This window comes from Leucoraja erinacea, chromosome 16 (assembly GCF_028641065.1).
Source record: "Leucoraja erinacea ecotype New England chromosome 16, Leri_hhj_1, whole genome shotgun sequence".
In the NCBI taxonomy this organism is placed as follows: Eukaryota; Metazoa; Chordata; class Chondrichthyes; order Rajiformes; family Rajidae; genus Leucoraja; species Leucoraja erinaceus.
Window position 1 is genome coordinate 3458270 of NC_073392.1, and position 18561 is coordinate 3476830.

General features: G+C 47.8%; 1 protein-coding gene across 3 annotated transcripts in view; it reads right to left on the reverse strand.

The window, feature by feature from the left end:
- Positions 1-2181: 2181 nt before the first annotated feature.
- LOC129704475 (protein FAM107B-like) overlaps positions 2182-18561 on the reverse strand; it is a 79233-nt gene continuing 62853 nt past the window's right edge. For 2 of the 3 annotated variants that reach the window (XM_055647576.1, XM_055647578.1), the window contains 3 exons: positions 14543-14717; positions 7461-7617; positions 3528-4899 (listed from right to left, as the gene is read on the reverse strand). In XM_055647576.1, the coding sequence (XP_055503551.1) occupies positions 4783-4899; positions 7461-7617; positions 14543-14717 (449 nt within the window). In that variant the 3' untranslated portion in view covers positions 3528-4782. Of the gene's footprint in view, positions 4900-7460; positions 7618-14542; positions 14718-18561 lie in introns of all 3 variants that reach the window. The other variant, XM_055647577.1, reaches the window with a different exon arrangement.

The window sequence follows — 18561 nt, forward strand, 5'->3', positions numbered from 1 at the left end:
GTCACCAGCCCCGCCCCCCCGGCACCAGCCCCGCCCCCCGGCACCAGCCCCGCCCCCCGGACATTAGACCCGCCCCCCGGCACCAGCCCCCCCCCCCCCCGGCACCAGCCCCGCCCCGCCCCCCCACCCCGGGCACCAACCCCGCCCCCCGACACCAGCCCCGCCCCCCAGGTACCAGCCCCGCCCCCCGACGGTACAATTCCCAATGGTAATCAAGTCAAGTCAAGTTTATTTGTCACATACACATACGAGATGTGCAGTGAAATGAAAGATTATAATCACATTATAACCAAGTCTAAGGCAAATAAATGGCAGTCCCCAATACATCGCTCATGTTATATCCAACCTGTATTGTGGAAATACGTTACAGCAGAACTACCTCTACTAATATTTCCCATTCACTCACTGATTTCACTGGAGCCTATTCTCTCTCAAATGTTTGTCAACTCATTACCAACATTGGCAGCCCGGCCAACAGTCTGTTTCCTCGTCTTTTTTTAATTTTTAGTGTGTGTTAAAAGTTTGTGTAAATGTTCTCCGGTTTGTTTCATGTGGGGGGATGGGGAACCTTTTTTTTTTTCAGTTTCTTACCTTGCCGGAGATGCGATTAATTTTCGGATCGCATTCTCTGCTCGCTCTGCAGCCTACCATCGATGGGGCTGGAGGTCTCCTCGGACTGACCTTGGACCCCACTACGGGGTGTGGACTTACATCGGAGTCGATCCCTTGCATGGGATGGCTCTAATCGCAGCCTGCGGACTTTACATCGGGAGCTTGCCGTCTCGGGAGGGGCCATGGATGTCGGGAGCTCCAACATCACGGAGCGGGAGAGCTCCCCCGGTGCAGGAGCCTCAACACGGAGGGCCCGCCACCGGCCACGAGAGTGAAGATCATCCCGTCAACTGAGGGCTCAAGGCCCCCGACCGCGGGAGAGCAAAGGGAAGAGATTGAACTTTTTTTCGCCTTCCATCACAGTGAGGAATGTGGAGGAGTCACTGTGGTGGATGTTTATGTTAAAATGTGTTTTGTGTGTCCTGTTGCTTTTTATTTGTATGACTTGGCAAATAAATTTCCTTGTATGTTGCAAAATAACGTATTATTGTGATTGTGAACATTTCAAGGAACAATAATTCAACCTGTGCCTACAATCCTTGGGATAAATATTGAGTTCCTTGATCTCAGAGAGCCAGCCTTTCTAGTTTGAATTATCATCAGTGCGTAACGTTAACTCCCTCTCTCTGCGGATGCTGCCTTACCTGCTGTGCATTTCCACCCATGGCTGCTTTATTTCAGATTTCCAGCATCTGCATATTGTTTCGTTGTGCATAGGACATTCGCTTCTACATTGTCTGCACCGCTGAATTATATATTGTTGGGTTGTTTAGAATGATCGAATAGCAAATTCAACATTGAATTATACATTTTCCTCAGCTATTATGAAGTTTGTAAAATAAGTTGTATTAATATCATAAAGTAAATGGCAACGAAAAATAATTTTTAGACTGGACAAAACTGCGAAACTTTAAATAAAGTATTTAAACAACCCTCGAGTCCTAACAACATCCTCGTAAATCTTTGTTTCCTTTCCAGTTTGACAACCTATTTCTGGGCACCATGTTATAGGAAAGATGTTGTCAAGCTGGAAAGGGACCAGAGACGATTTACAAAGATGTTACCAGGACTCAGGATTTCAGCTACAGGGAAAGGTTGAGTAGGCTGGGATTCTATTCCCTGGGGTGCAGGAGGATGAGGGGTGATCTTATAGAGGTGTATAAAATCATGAGAGGAATAGATCGGGTAGATGCACAGAGCCTCTAGCCCAGAGTAGGGGAATCGAGGACCAGGGGACATAGGTTTAAGGTGAAGGGGAAAATATTAATAGGAATCTGAGGGGTAACTTTTTCACACAGGGTGGTGGGTGTATGGAACAAGCTGGCAGAGGAGGCAGTTGAGGCTGGGACTCACAACATTTAAGAAACAGTTGGACAGGTACAGGGATAGGACAAGTTTGGAGGCCGGGGGGGGACGGGGGGACGGGAGGGGATATGGGCCAAATGCGGGCAGGTGGGACTAGTGTAGCTGGGATATGTTCGGCCGTAGGGCCTATTTCTACACTGTATAATTCTATGACTAACTACACAAATGTGAAATTTTTTGAAGTATTTCAAAGTTGTCACCAAGTAAAATACGCATTTTCTTTATTTCAAAGTTAAGTCACAATGACACAAACCTAAAGATGGTAACAATCCCAATGAGTTATCCCGCTAGTTGACCATTATTCCGCTGAGTAACGTTAATCACAGACTGTAGCTTGAATGTTATGTGCAGCTTCATAGAAAAGTAACAAATTCCCCAAAAGATAAGTTAAAGAACGAACTGGAATCCGATGCGGTGATGTAGGGTGGATAGGTATAACTTACCCAACAGTCAATACCTGTTCAGTAACATATCAAAGGCAATATACCCAAAACACAGACAGACAGCCATAATCATACTACAACATCATTCGTCATTTTAACAGCCAATTTTGTCCCATATTTATGGTCACAAAACACAAGAGTGTCTTTCATTCCATTACCCAGTGAATTTAATTCAAAGGCAAACAAAATTAAAAGGGTGGCAAAGTTTTTTTTAAATGCATGTAAAAAGCACTCGGTAGTACATTCATAATCGACCAGGTACTTTAGCAGTCGGCACATTATTGGTGACCCGAACATGTCTGGACACCAAACGATGTCAGCATTGTTAAGTGTAAATGACAGAATGAGCATAAAAAAAATGAACCATGAATTGACTCTTCTGTGTAAAGAACCTTGATCTGTGAAGGAGTAGTCATTACAGTTCTTCTTCCACTCAGACTTCTCATCCTAACGTGCCATACGCACACTGCAAGACTATTTATTGTCATTTCCTAAGGCTATCGCTTGGTAATTTTTCAAAATATATGCAATTAGTAACAAGTTTAATAACCTTTAGTGGAATTAGTCTATAATTAACTGTGAGATAGACACAGAAAGCTGGAGTAACTCAGCGGGACAGGCAGCGTCTCTGGAGAGAAGGAATGCCTGACGTTTCGGGTCGAGACCCTTCTTCAGACTGTGATGTCAAGAAGGCAGATCTCAAGGTTTAGGAAGGAACTGCAGATGCTGGTTTACATTGAAGAAAGACACAAAATGCTGGAGTAACTCAGCGGGACAGGCAGCATCTCCGGAGAGAAGGAAGGGGTGTACGATTCGGTTCGAAACGTCGCCCATTGCTTCTCTCCAGATATGCTGCCGGTCCCACTGAGTTGCTGAAGCAATTTGTGTCTATCTACAATTCTTAAAGGTTTCGGCCAGTTCTTTCATCATTTACTGCAATAGTTTTAAGTGTGCAAACCCTATTCATTACTTTATCCCATGTTATCTATCAGGAAAATATACACCAAGGCTCTCAATGCAGACATCTATTATTATGTGTAGATAATAAATGTATTAAAAATCAGGATACATGTTTCTGTAGTGCGAGGCATAGTGCAATCTAAATTAAATCCCTAAAATAACACAGCAGCCAGTATCTCCAAATCTTCCCAGCAGATTCTGACTAATACAGTTGCTGGCTGTACATGTATCACACATCCATAAAATACCAACACCCACCACTTATTTCACTGTTAAGGGCCTGTCCCACGAGCATGCGACTGTATGCAGCAAGCGCGACCAAACCGGAAGCGGGGGCCGCGCGGCGGTCGAGTGAGTGACGTGAAGTTCGAGCGAAGTCCACGGGAAGTTCGCGCGTGACGTGCAAAGTCAAGTCGCTGCGTACGCCCGTCGAGGCGGTGTGTACGGCCTCGAAGCGGCTGCGGACCGGCAGGCCGTTGCCGCGCGGAATTTTTGAACACGGTCAGTTTTTCGGAGCCCCGCGCGATGTCGGGACCAGCTCCGCACAACTCCATACGGCTCCGGTGATCGAAGTGGGACCGGCACCGCGAGGCCGTACGGCTCAAGCGACCACGTTAGGTCGCGCTTGCCGCATGGAGTCGCATGCTCGTGGGACTGGCCCTTTACGATCTGTAGGTTACAGGTAATAATATCCATGTAGAATTTACAACAATGATCTTCCACTAGCCGTCTTTTCATTCAACTGTAACCTAAAAATCAAAAGACTGAGCAAGCGCAAACAAAAGGCTTGTTTTTCAGCAGAAACGTCGACGAATATCCCATAAACATTAAGGGTCCCATCTCACCTGTCAGAGGGAGATATTCACTTATGTCCCCGTTAAATTATCAAGGCTCACTGTTGATGTTAATAGCAGAAGAATCTTTTTGCACAAAATCCTTACCACCAAACACAGTTTAAAGAAAAAAAAACGTCTTGCACCATCACAGGGAACATTTGCAAGAATAAGTGGTGCAACATTCAGTTATAGTGCGGAAGTAATACGCTTAAAGTATGTTGGTAGCTCACTTGCTCGTTGATAGCTCGCTCCGATTCTCGTCAGCTTTTGCTTCTGGTCAAACCGGCATCTTCACGTTAAGTAAGCAGCACTTTTTAAAAAAAATCCTCACCAGATGACCTGGTTTGGAGAGTCCCACAAACATTCCCGCTGTCCGGAAAAGTCTGGCTTATTCGATCACGGCGGAATAAGCCATCGGGCAAACGTTTCATATTCCACTTAAGAACGACAAGGACATGAAATGAAGTCTACAGTGACGGCACGGCAAGTCAGTGAAGTTGGACTGGTCCAGTAAGTTGGACTGAACCAACCAGCTGAAGATGATTGGGGATAGTGAGGTCTCCACACTAGACGGCCTGCTTCTCAATGCTGAAAGTCGATGTTCTCCTCAAGTTTTCCTTGACTTTGATGAATTCAGGAGCATTCTCTTGTTCTTCTCCACTCCTCTCCTGTTCTCTCTCCAACTGAAAGACACAGTTGCACCATTTAGACAATAGACAATAGGTGCAGGAGTAGGCCATTTGGCCCTTCGAGCCAGCACCGCCATTCAATCTGATCATGGCTGATCATCCCCAATCAGTAGGTACACAAAAATGCTGCAGAAACTCAGCGGGTGCAGCAGCATCTATGGAGCGAAGGAAATAGGCAACGTTTCAGGCCGAAACTCTTTTTCAGGTTTGAAGAAGGTTTCGGCCCGAAACGTTGCCTATTTCCTTGGCTCCATAGATGCTGCTGCACCCGCTGAGTTTCCCCAGCATTATTGTGTACCTTCGATTTTCCAGCATCTGCAGTTCCTTCTTAAGCACATCCCCAATCAGTACCCCGTTCCTGCCTTCTCCCCATATCCCCCCGACTGCTATTTTTAAGAGCCCTATCTAGCTCTCTCTTGAAAGCATCCAGAGAACTGGCCTCCACGGTCCGCTGAGGCAGAGAATTCCACAGACTCACCACTCTCTGTGAGAAAAAGTGTTTCCTCGTCTCCATTTAGGACACAAGAAAATATTTTCACAGTGGTTTCTACACTTGCAGTGCAGCCAACATCATCAAAGACCCACACCGTCCCGGCCACACACTCATCTCACCACTGCCATCGGGAAGAAGGTACAGGAGCCTGAAAACTGTAACGTCCAGGTTCAGGAACAGCTTCTTCCCCACAGCCATCAGGCTATTAAACAAGACACCAAATAAGCTTTAAATATGGCTGTTATTGTTCATTCTTTTTTCCCCTTAGTTTTTGTTATACTATTTATTATGTTTACATATTCTGTTGTTGTGCAGCAAATAAGAATTTCATTGTTCTATCTGGGACACATGACAATAAAACACTCTTGACTCTTGAGGTAAAGTATGTTTAAGAAAGAACTGCAGATGCTGGAACAATCGAAGGCAGACAAAACATGCTGGAGAAACTCAGCGGGTGAGGCAGCATCTATGGAGCGAAGGAAATAGGTGCCTTTTCGGGTGGCGACCCTTCAGGGTCTCTTCTCTCCATAGATGGTGCCTCACCCGCTGAGTTTCTCCAGCATTTTCTGTCTACCCAACCGTAACATATTACTGCTTTGCCTCCAGCACAGTAACTGAGGAACTGAGGTTGCATGTTAGATTCATGATAGCAGCACAGTGGTATAGCGATGCAGTTGCTGCCTGGAGTTGATGCCTGCTTCTTCTTGCATGTGGCATACACAGCCTAATCTTTGGAGGAAAACCTATTCTATTTGATCTTAGGTACACAAAAATGCTGGAGAAACTCAGCGGGTGCAGCAGCATCTATGGAGCGAAAAAAAAAAAAAAAAAAAAATCTATTTGATCTTATTTGATTGTGGTTGGTAGCATTCGTCGAAGCAGGGCGGACCACGTAAAGGTTGCAATCTCCCCACCCCAAGTTGCTGCCTCACAGCACCGGGGACCCATGGCTTTTCTCCGAGATCTTCGGTTTCCTCCCCCACTCCAAAGACGTGCGGGTTTGTAGGTAAATTGGCTTTGTATAATTGTAAAATTGTCCCCAGTGTGTGTAGGATAATGTTAACGGTGGCGCAGCGGTAGAGTTGCTGCCTTACAGCGAATGCAGCGCCGGAGACCCGGGTTCGATCCCGACCACGGGTGCTGTCTGTACGGAGTTTGTACGTTCTCCCCGTGACCTGCGTGGGGTTTTTTCCGAGATCTTCGGTTTCAAGATTCAAGAGAGTTTATTGTCATGTGTCCCTGACAGGACAATGAAATTCTTGCTTTGCTTCAGCACAACAGAACATAGTAGGCATTGACTACAAAACAGATCAGTGTGTCCATATACCATTATATAAATATATACACACAGGAATAAATAAACTGATAATAAAGTGCAAATAACAGATAATGGGCTATTAATGTTCAGAGTTTTGTCTGAGCCAGGTTTAATAGCCTGATGGCTGTGGGGAAGTAGCTATTCCTGAACCTGAATGTTGCAGTCTTCAGGCTCCTGTACCTACCTGAAGGTAGCATGGAGATGAGTGTGTGGCCAAGATGGTGTGAGTCCTTGATGATGATGCCAGCCTTTTTGAGGCAGTGACTGCGATAGATCCCCTCGATGGAAGGGAGGTCAGAGCCGATGATGGACTGGGCAATGTTGCCTCCCACACTCCAAAGACGTACAGGTTAGTGGGTACACAAAAAAGCTGGAGAAACTCAGCGGGTGCAGCAGCATCTATGGAGCGAAGGAAATAGGCAACGTTTCGGCCCGAAACGTTGCCTATTTCCAGAAGGATTTCGGCCCGAAACGTTGCCTATTTCCTTCGCTCCATAGATGCTGCTGCACCCACTGAGTTTCTCCAGCTTTTTTGTGTAACCTTCGATTCTCCAGCATCTGCAGTTCCTTCTTAAACACAGGTTAGTGGGTACATTGGCTTGGTATAAATGTAATTTGTCCCTGGTGTGTGTAGGGTAATGTTAACATGCGGGGCAATCGCTGGTCGGCACGGGCTCGGTGGGGTGGGCCGATGGGCCTGTTTCCACGCTGTATCTCTGAACTAAACGAAACTAAAGCTCAAACCTCGTCCAGCCTTTGCTGCCTCTTCTGGAGCTGCAGTTCGAAGGGAGATTTGATTTTCCGCGCCTCCTCTTCCTCCTTCCGTTGTCGGATCAGCTGGTCTCGCCGCCTGTACTCCAGCACACGCTGCAGCTCGGGTTTGTTCTCCGTTCCCACGCCCCTGCAAGGCAAGCAACAGTGGTCAGCGCCTGCAGCACCGGCCTTGTACAGCAGGTGGCAGCAACATGTAAGCCGCAACATGGTGCAGGAAGGAACATAGACAATAGGTGCAGGAGGAGGCCATTCGGCCCTTCGAGCCAGCCACCACTACCATTCAATGTGATCATGGCTGATCATCCCCAATCAGTACCCCGCTCCTGCCTTCTCCCCATATCCCTTGACTCCGCTATCTTTAAGAGCCCTATTCTTAAGGGGTTGGACAGGCTAGATGCAGGAAGATTGCTCCCGATGTTGGGGAAGTCCAGGACAAGGGATCACAGCTTAAGGATAAGGGGGAAATCCTTTAAAACAGAGATGAGAAGAACTTTTTTCGCACAGAGAGTCGTGAATCTCTGGAACTCTCTGCCGCAGAGGGTAGTCGAGGCCAGTTCATTGGCTATATTTAAGAAGGAGTTAGATGTGGCCCTTGTGGCTAAGGGGATCAGAGGGTATGGAGAGAAGGCAGGTACAGGATACTGAGTTGGATGTTCAACCATGATCATATTGAATGGCGGTGCAGGCTCGAAGGGCCGAATGGCCTACTCCTGCACCTAATTTCTATGTTTCTAACTCTCTCTTGAAAGCATCCAGAGAACCGGCCTCCACCGCCCTCTGAGGCAGAGAATTCCACACTCACCACTCTCTGTGCGAAGAAGTGTTTTGCTCCATACACTAGCACTATCCTAGACATAGGGGGACAAGTTATAATTTACAGAAGCCAATTATCCTTAAAACCTGTACGTCTTTGGAGGGTGGGAGGAAACCGGAGCAACTGGAGGAAACATAGTAAAAGTAAACTAACTAGAATCATTGAGTAATCCCATAACATTTGTCTTAATCGGAGGTAGATAAAAATGCCGGAGAAACTCAGCGGGTGCGGCAGCATCTGTCCTAATCTGAAATCTGATTTGATCTGGCAGGATTTTTCTTCAACTTGTTTTGAAAACCCAGTGGCCACTGTTTGATCATGGTGATGTGATTGGTGACTCATTAAGGAAAGCAAACAGCAGCCATTCCTGCCACAGTCATGTTGCACATTAAAGAGCACACTGTCCACTCATCATTACAATTTAAAATCACATCTAAAGAGTTAATTCCGCAGAATCAATGCTGTTTTAACAATGCCTTCTCTGGAGACGTCAACAGTACAAGAGTAAAAACAGACGCAGAGTGCTGGAGTAACTCAGCGGGTCAGGCAGCATAGAAACATAGACAATAGGTGCAGGAGTAGAGGCCATTCGGCCCTTCAAGCCTGCACCGCCATTCAATATGATCATGGCTGATCATCCAACTCAGTATCCTGTACCTGCCTTCTCTCCATACCCCCTGATCCCCCTAGCCACAAGGGTCACATCTAACTCCCTCTTAAATGTAGCCAATGAACTGGCCTCAACTACCCTCTGTGGCAGAGAGTTCCTGAGATTCACCACTCTGTGTGTGAAAAAATGTTTTTCTCAGAGCATCTGTGGAGAACATGGATAGGTGACGTTTCACAGAGTGCTGGAGTAACTCAGCGGGTCAGGCAGCATCTGTGGGGAACATGGATAGGTGACGTTTCACAGAGTGCTGGAGTAACTCAGCGGGTCAGGCAGCATCTGTGGAGAACATGGATAGGTGATGTTTCACAGAGTGCTGGTGTAACTCAGCGGGTGCAGCAGCATCTATGGAGCTAAGGAAATAGGCAACGTTTCGGGCCGAAACCCGGAAGGGTTTCGGCCCGAAACGTTGCCTATTTCCAGAAGGGTTTCGGCCCGAAACGTTGCCTATTTCCTTAGCTCCATGGATGCTGCTGCACCATAACTCAGCGGGTCAGGCAGCATCTGTGGAGAACATGGATAGGTGACGTTTCACAGCGTGCTGGAGTATCTCAGCGGGTCAGGCAGCATCTGTGGAAAACATGGATAGGTGACGTTTCACAGAGTGCTGGAGTAACTCAGCGGGTCAGGCAGCATCTGTGGAGAACATGGATAGGTGATGTTTTGGGTCGTGTCCCTTCTTCAGACTCAGAGACCTGACCCGAAACATCATCTAGAGCCAAAATTGGGACACATGGAACTGGAGATGTGGAGCGGGAGGGCAGCAGGGATCAAGATGAAGAAACAAGGAACTGCAGATACTGAATTATACCAAATATTGACACAAAGTCAGCGAGAAAGGCCGCATCTCTGGAGGAGAAGGATGGGTGATGTTTCAGGTGGAGAGAAGGGTCGATACCTGAAATGTCGCCCATCCATGTTCTCCAGAGATGTTGCCTGACCCACCGAGTTGCTCCAGCACTTTGTGTCTTATTTTCTTTAGTAGAGCCTCGTCTGCAATTCCTTTCTTCCACAAGAGGCGGCCATGGCAAGTTGTGACAGAGGCAGCAACAATGTCAGTGGCATTTTGTGGAGTTGGTGAGCCAGGGGATGCCTTCTGGGACAGGGGAAGAAGAAAATGATCAAAGGCTTATGGCCCTGTCCCACTGTACGAGTTCATTCCAAGAGCTCTCCCGAGTTAAAAAAACTCAAACTCGTGGTAAGCACGGAGAATGAACGCTGCGGGTACGTCGGAGCTCGGGGACGTCTCTTAGCGGCTCGCAACGCTAACGGCAGGTACTCGGGAAGACTCGCTGACGGTAGGTAAGCACGGGAAGACTCCTGAAGATTTTTCAACACGTTGAAAAATGTCCACGAGAGCCCCGAGTACCGACGAGTGGCCGTTACCGTAAATCTCCGAGTTCGAATCAGGGCAAACTCGGGAGAGTTCTTGGAATGAACTCGTACAGTGGGACAGGGCTTTGAAGTGGGAGCGATGCGTTCACTGACTTCTCTGCCTCCCAACCTCTGCACGAACATAACTCTAAACCTTTCTCCTGTGACACTGCTTGTTACTGCATTGTCCACGACAACAAAAACCCTGAGGGATCTCCATAGCAGCATTTGACACCAACATCTAACTATGCTGCCAGCATACCAGACATTCCACTGCATTTGGGAAATGCAGTGACCTGTAACGTCTCCAAGGTCAGTTCCTTCCTTACAGCTTGGGCCTCGTGACAGAATCTAAACTGCTGCAATTACCACTGTGCAAAGATGACACCAAGCTCAAAGCACAGAGTGCTGGAGGAACTCAGCGGGTCAGGCAGCTGGAAAGAATGCAGAGAAGATTTACAAAGACGTTGCCAGGACTAGAGGGCCTGAGCTACAGGGAGAGACTGGACAGACTTTTTCCATCCAGAGAGTTGTGAATTTATGGAATTCCCTGCCACAGTGGAGGCCAAGTCACTGGATGGGTTTAAGAGAGAGTTAGATAGAGCTCTAGGGGCTAGTGGAGTCAAGGGATATGGGGAGAAGGCAGGCACGGGTTATTGATTGGGGACGATCAGCCATGATCGCAATGAATGGCGGTGCTGGCTCGAAGGGCCGAATGGCCTCCTCCTGCACCTATTTTCTATGTTTCTAGGCCAGGACTTGGAGCAGAGAAGGGGCAAAGAATGATCTAGTGGTGAATACAAACATAGACAATAGGTGCAGGAGTAGGCCATTCGGCCCTTCTAGCCAGCACCGCCATTCAATACGATCATGGCTGATCATCCAAAGCCAGTATCCCCGTTCCTGCTTTCTCCCCAAATTCCTTGATTCCACTAGCCCTAAGAGCAATATCTAAATCTCTCTTGAATACGTATAAGGTCATGAAGGCTATTGATGGGGTGAATGCAGAGTCTTTTACCCAGGGTAGGGGAATCACGAACCAAAGGGTATAGATGTAAGGTGAGGGGGGGGGGGTGTTTTGAGCCAGATACTGTAACAACATTTAAAGGACAGATACATGGGTAGGAGGGATATGGGCCACACGTGGGAATATCATATGATGAGAGAATGGAGCGGCTGGGCTTGTACACTCTGGAGTTTGGAAGGATGAGAGGATATCTCATTGAATCATAAGATTAAGGGTTTGGACATCCCTCACACACACACACACACACACACACACACACACACACACACACACACACACACACACACACACACACACACACACACACACACACACACACACACACACACACACACACACACACACACACACACACACACACACACACACACACACACACACACACACACACACACACACACACACACACACACACACACACACACACACACTAAGGAGGAACTGCAGATGCTGGAAAATCGAAGGTAGACAAAAATACTGGAGAAACTCAGCGGGTGCAGCAGCATCTATTTCCCTCGCTCCATAGATGCTGCCTCACCCGCTGAGTTTCTCCAGCATTTTTGTCAACATTTGATAGCTAATAATTTTTAAGTTCTGACGAACACAAGGTGTGTGGGGAGATGGGTGACGGAATGAATCATTCCCTGATCTGCCTGGATTCCACCAGTGCCACAATCTACACGCCACTGGCCACTGCAGCGGTGAATGCGATCAACCCACACACACACACATCCGCTCATTTTACAGGGACGTGACATTCTGCCTTGTGTATATCACCCTTTTGCAACGTTGGAGATAGTCACAGCAAGCTTACTCACTTCAACTCCCCCTCCCATTCCGAAATACCATTGACTTGGCCTCCACAGCCGTCCGTGGCAATGAGTTCCTCAGATACACCGCCCTCTGGCTGGAGAAACTCAGCGGGCGCGGCAGCATCTATGGAGCGAAGGAAATAGGCAACGTTTCAGGCCGAAACCCTTCCGGGTTTCGGCCCGAAACGTTGCCTATTTCCTTCCCGACTACCTCATTACAGACATTGGAATATTGTACCACTGATGTGGATAATGAAATAACAACCATTTATGTGTTTAAGAAGGAACTGCAGATGTTGGAAAATCGAAAATGCGGGAGAAACTCAGCGGGTGAGGCAGCATTTATGGAGTGAAGGAAATAGGCAACGTTTCTTTCTAAAGGTACGTCCTTTAATTCTGAGGCTGTGCCCTCTGGTCCTAGACTCTCCCACTGGTGGAAACATCCTCTCCACATCCACTCTATCCTGGGCTTTCACTATTCTGTAAGTTTCAATGAGCCCCCCACCCCCCCATCCTGCTAAACTCCAGCGAGTACAGGCCCAGTGCTGTCAAACGCTCATCATAAAGCATTCGTGTTCAAGAAGGAACTGCAGATGCTGGAAGATCGAAGGTACACAAAATTGCTGGAGAAACTCAGCGGGTGCAGCAGCAGCATCTATGGAGCGAAGGAAATAGGCGACGTTTTGGGCCGAAACCCTTCTTCAGACCCTCATCATAAAACAGCTTGCTAACTGATCTCTAATAATTTACATTTACTCTTTTCTAAGTAAGAATCTGAAATGCATGTTCCACAAAACTCAGATTCAGATTCAGATTCAATTTTAATTGTCATTGTCAGTGTACAGTACAGAGACAACGAAATGCATTTAGCATCTCCCTTGAAGAGCGACATAGCAAACGATTTGAATAAAAAATAAAATAAAATAAGTGTCCGGGGGGGGGGGGAGGGGGGGGTGATTGGCAGTCACCGAGGTACGTTGTTTAGTAGAGTGACAGCGGCCGGAAAGAAGCTGTTCCTCGACCTGCTGTTTAACAGCGCCTATTGTCTGATAATCTCATTCCTTTTAACATAATCTTTATTGACCCCTGCAAGAATAGTGTCAATGTGGAGAGGATGTTTCCACTCGTGGGAGAGTCTAGGACTAGAGGGCACAGCTTCGGAATTAAAGGACGTTCCTTTAGGGAGGAGCAGAGGAGGAACTTCATTAGTCAGTGGGTGGTGAATCTGTGGGACTCATTGCCACAGAAGGCTGTGGGGGCCAAGTTAGTGGATATTGTTAAGGCAGAGATAGGTAGATTCTTGATTAGTACGGGTGTCAGAGGTTATGGGGAGAAGGCAGGAGAATGGAGTCGGGGGGAGGGAGATAGATAATCGAAGATGGGCCGAATGGCCTAATTCTGCTCCTATCACTTATGAACATAAACTTGTGAAAATATTTCCTAACTTGCCGAATATCATGAGGAAACTACGTAAAACATCGAATGCTTTTATTTCCCTAGGATTTTGATTATTTAGTGAATGTTGTGTAATAGGTAGCAGGTTCTGTTTGACATTTTGCCCGTCCCGCACTCTAGGAGTATATAATCCCATTGATGAAGGAAAGATGAGCTGGGCTGAAAGATGTCTGGTCAATCACCAGTCGTGAATCCCAGCGGGCAAAGTGAATTTAGTCGCCTGCATTTTTGATCTTTCAAATTCAAAACTGCTGGATGTTGAGGAATGTTCTCGAGTCATATAGAGTAATACAGTGTGGAAAACAGGCCCTTCGGCCTAACTTGCCCACACCGGCCAACAATGTCCCACCCACACTAGTCCCACCTGCCAAGCTCTATCTAATGCTCTCTTGAAAGCATCCAGAGAATTGACCTCCACTGCTTTCTGAGGCAGAGAATTCCACAGATTCACAACAAAAAGGTTTTTCGTCACCTCCGTTCTAAATGGCCTTCCCCTTATTCTTAATTATGGCTGATCTATCTCTCCCTAATCACCCCTGATCTATCTCTCCCTAATTCTCCTGCCTTCAGTCCATAACCCCTGACACCTGTACTAATCAAAAATCTATCTATCTCTGCCTTAAAAACACCCACTGACTTGGCCCCCACAGCCGTCTGTGGCAAAGAATTCCACAGATTCACCACCCTCTGACTAACTAAATTCCTCCTCATCTCTTTCCTAAAAGAACGTCCTTTAATTCTGAGGCTGTGCGCTCTAGTCCTAGACTCTCGGGGAATTTGGACTCGCTCGGTTCGATGCTTTGGTCAGCATGGAAGAGTGGGGCCGAAGGGCCTGTTTCTGTGCCTTGTAACACTATGACAGACCGTGTAGATGCAGGACAACGAGAGCAGTAGATTCCTCACCGCTTCTGGTTCATGAGCAGCTCTCGGTGGAGTTCTTGGTGACTTCTGGAGGCTTTGACTGGATTCAGGAGCTTCTTGGGCCGGATGAGGTCGGGGTTGCTATCGAAATAATCGGGCTCGGACACGAGACATCTGATGTCCGAGGGATCGCTGTGCCTTTCTGAATACATGGAGGCTGCGGGGAAGAAGGCCATTGTCACACCGTCAGTCCAAACCTCAAGGTAAACTTTACATATAGAAATAATATTTACCGCACACACAATCTGAACATAGAACAGTCGAGCGGCACGGTGGCGCAGCGGTAGAGTGGCTGCCGCACAGCGCCAGAGACCCGGGTTCCATCCTGACTACCGGTGCTGTCTGTAGGGAGTTTGCACGTTCTCCCTGTGACCCGCGTGGGTTCTCTCCAAGATCTTCAGTTTCCTCCCACACTCCAAAGACGTACAGGTTTGTAGGTGAATTGGCTTGGTTTAAATATAAATTGTCTCTAGAGTGTGTACGATAGTGTTACGGGGCTGTCCCACTTGGTAATTTTTTTTGGCCACTGCCGGCGTCGTTGACCGACGTTATCAGGTCACCAAAAATGTTGTGGTGTGATGCGGCGTATGACACGCGGTGTTTTATCAAGCGTCGCAACATTTTTTGTTTTCGCTGCAGCTGCCATTTGGCTGGATTTTGAAATGTTCAAAATCTTTTGGCAACCCCGATACGACACCGGGAGTCGCCAAAAAAAATTTACCAAATGGATCAGGCCCTTTAATGCGAGGGGATCGCAGGTCAGGCTGGACTCGGTGGGCTGAAGGGCCTGTTTCCTCGCTGTGTCCCTAAATTGGACAATAGACAATAGGTGCAGGAGTAGGCCATTCGGCCCTTCGAGCCAGCACCGCCATTCAATGTGATCATGGCTGATCATCCCCAATCAGTACCCCGTTCCTGCCTTCTCCCCATATCCTCTGACACCTCTATTTTTAAGAGCCCTATCTAGCTCTCTCTTGAAAGCATCCAGAGAACCTGCCTCCACCGTCCTCTGAGGCAGAGAATTCCACAGACTCACCACTCTCTGTGAGAAAAAGTGTTTCCTCGTCTCCGTTCTAAATGGCTTACCCCTTATTCTTAAACTGTGTGGCCCCTGGTTCTGGACTCCCCCAACATCGGGAACATGTTTCATGCCTCTAGCGTGTCCAAGCCCTTTACAATCTTATATGTTTCAATGAAATACCCTCTCATCCTTCTAAACTCCAGAGTGTACAAGCCCAGCCGCTCCATTCTCTCAGCATACCACAGTCCCGCCATCCCGGGAATTAACCTGGTGAACCTACGCTGCACTCCCTCAATAGCAAGAATGTCCTTCCTCAAATTGAATAGTATCACACAAGAACAGGCCATTCGGCCCACAATGTCTATGCTGAACACAATGCCAAGACTAACTCATATCTGCCTGCATCTAATCCATACCCCTCTATTCAGTGCCTATCTAGATGCTAGAAGTCTCTTAAATGTTACGGCTGTGTTGACAAATGTCAATTGCATTCCACCTGCCCTGCACAATAGTTTGTAGAAGATTAGCCACATTTAATTACAATTGGAAAGCACCAATGAACTGTAAATGTTCTGAAGGGCTGCAAGCTGCGTGGCTTTTGTTGGCCACTGTCACATGTACCGAGACACATTGAAAAGAATTTGTTTGCATGCTGTTCAATGAGGCCAGATAATATTCTACACGAGTACAATCGAGCCATCCACAAGTAGCACAGGTTAGAGAGCAAAGACAAAACTACCAGCTTGCACAATAGAGTGTTGCAGCATCGTGGAGTAAAGGGCCTGTCCCACTTACGGGATTTTTTCAGCGACTTAATCGGCGAAAATTTTCAACGTGTTGAAAATCGAGCAGCGACCAGAACAAGGTACGACTATTTGGGCGACCACTCACGTCTGTACAAGCATCACCCGCGCGACCGTGTGGCCTGTACGGTCGTGAGTCGTCGCCCAAAGAGTCGCACCTTTTTCTGGGTCGCCGCTGGTTTTTTAACATGTTGAACATTTTTGCCGGCCTCCTGCGACCATGATGGGTGCCGGCAAGTCACCAAAAAAAAAATATTGCGTAAGTGGGACAGCTTTCGCAGTGCCGGAGAAAAAACAGACGTTGCTGCCTCACAGCGCCAGAGACCCGGGTTCGATCCCGACTACGGGCGCTGTCTGTACGGAGTTTGTACCTTCTCCCCGTGACCACATGTGTTTTCTCCAGATGTCCCGGTCTTCTCCCATATTCCAAAGGCGTGTAAGTTGTAGGTTAATTGTCCCTGGAGTGTAGGATAGTGTTAGGATACGGGATGATCTCTGGTCGACACGGGCTCAATGGACCAAAGGGCCCATTTCCACGCTGTATTTCTAAAGTCTAAAGAGTCTAATGTCTACAATGATGTAGGTTGGAAGATCAGGGCAGTACCCGAGCTTATGGGTGGACCGTTCAGTAGCCTGACAATAGTGGGGAAGAATTTGTTCCCGAGTGTGGTGGCGCATGGTTTGAAGTTTCTACCCAATGGGAGCGGGGAGAAGGAGGAATGACTGGGGTGGGACAAGTCTTTGATTATAGACACAAAATGCTGGAGTAACTCAGCGGGTGAGGCAGCATCTCTGGAGAGAAGGAATGGGCGATGTTTCGGGTCGAGACCCTTCTTCAGACTGATGTCGGGGGAGGAGGCGGGACAGAGATAAAATGTAGTTGGAGACAGTAAGACTTGTGGGAGAACTGGGAAGGGGGGGGGGGGGGGATGGGGAGAGGGAAAGCAAGGGCTATCTGAAGTTAGAGAAGTCAATGTTCATACCGCTGGGGTGTAAACTGCCCAAGTGAAATATGAGGTGCTGCTCCTCCAATTTGCACTGGGCCTCACTCTGGCCATGGAGGAGGCCCAGGACAGAAAGGTCAGATGGGGAATTTGAGGGGGATTTGAAGTGCTGGGCCACTGGGAGATCAGGTTGGTTAAGACGGACTGCGCGGAGGTGTTGGGCGAAGCAATCGCCGAGCCTGCGCTTGGTCTTTGATTATGTTGGCTGCATTCCCAAGGCACCATGAAGTGGAGATGGAGTCAATGGTGGCGAGTCTGGTCTGCTGGTAGAATGTTGAAGTCTATACAGGTCGGCCACAAACAGGTGGGAACACCAGTTGTTATCACTTCCCTAGATAAAAGTCCTGGGACCAGCGCTTGTTGCACCATCACCACCCTAGTAGAAGACTCGCCTAACACTTGGACAAAGGGGAGGGAACACATCAGTAAAAACATGGTGTGCTTTCTCTGGAAAACAAAACGTTTGTGTGATGGGCTGGCCCACATGAGTATAGACGTTGGGAGGTCATGTTGCAGTTGTATAAGACGTTGGTGAGGCCACATTTAGAGTATTGTGTTCAGTTCTGGGCACCATGTCATCGGAAAGATGGTGTCAAGTTGGAAAGATTAAAACCCCTGTCCCACGGTACGAGTTCATTCCAAGATCTCTCCCGAGTTTGCCCCGATTCGAACTCGGAGATTTACGGTAATGGCCGCTCGTGGGTACTCGGGGCTCTCGTGGACATTTTTCAACATGTTGAAAAATCTTCACGAGTCTTCCCGAGCTTACCTGCCATTAGCGAGTCTTCCTGAGTGCCTGCCGTTAGCGTTACGAGCCGCTAAGAGACGTCCCTGAGCTCCGACGTACCCACTACGTTCATTCTCCGTGCTTACCATGAGTTTGATTTTTTTTATTTAAAATCGGGAGAGTTCTTGGAATGAACTCGTACAGTGGACAGGACTTCTACGAGGATGTCGCCAGGGCTAGAGGGTCTAAGCTATAGGTGTAGTCGGGACTCTATTCCTTGGAGCGCAGGAGGATGTGGGGTGATCTTACAGAGATGTATCAAATCATGAGAGGAATAGATCGGGTAGACGCACAGAGTCTCTTGCCCAGAGTAGGGGAGTCGAGAACCATGTGACTGAGTGAGACGCAGACCCGATAGCAAAATAAACATTAAACAGAAGGCAGAA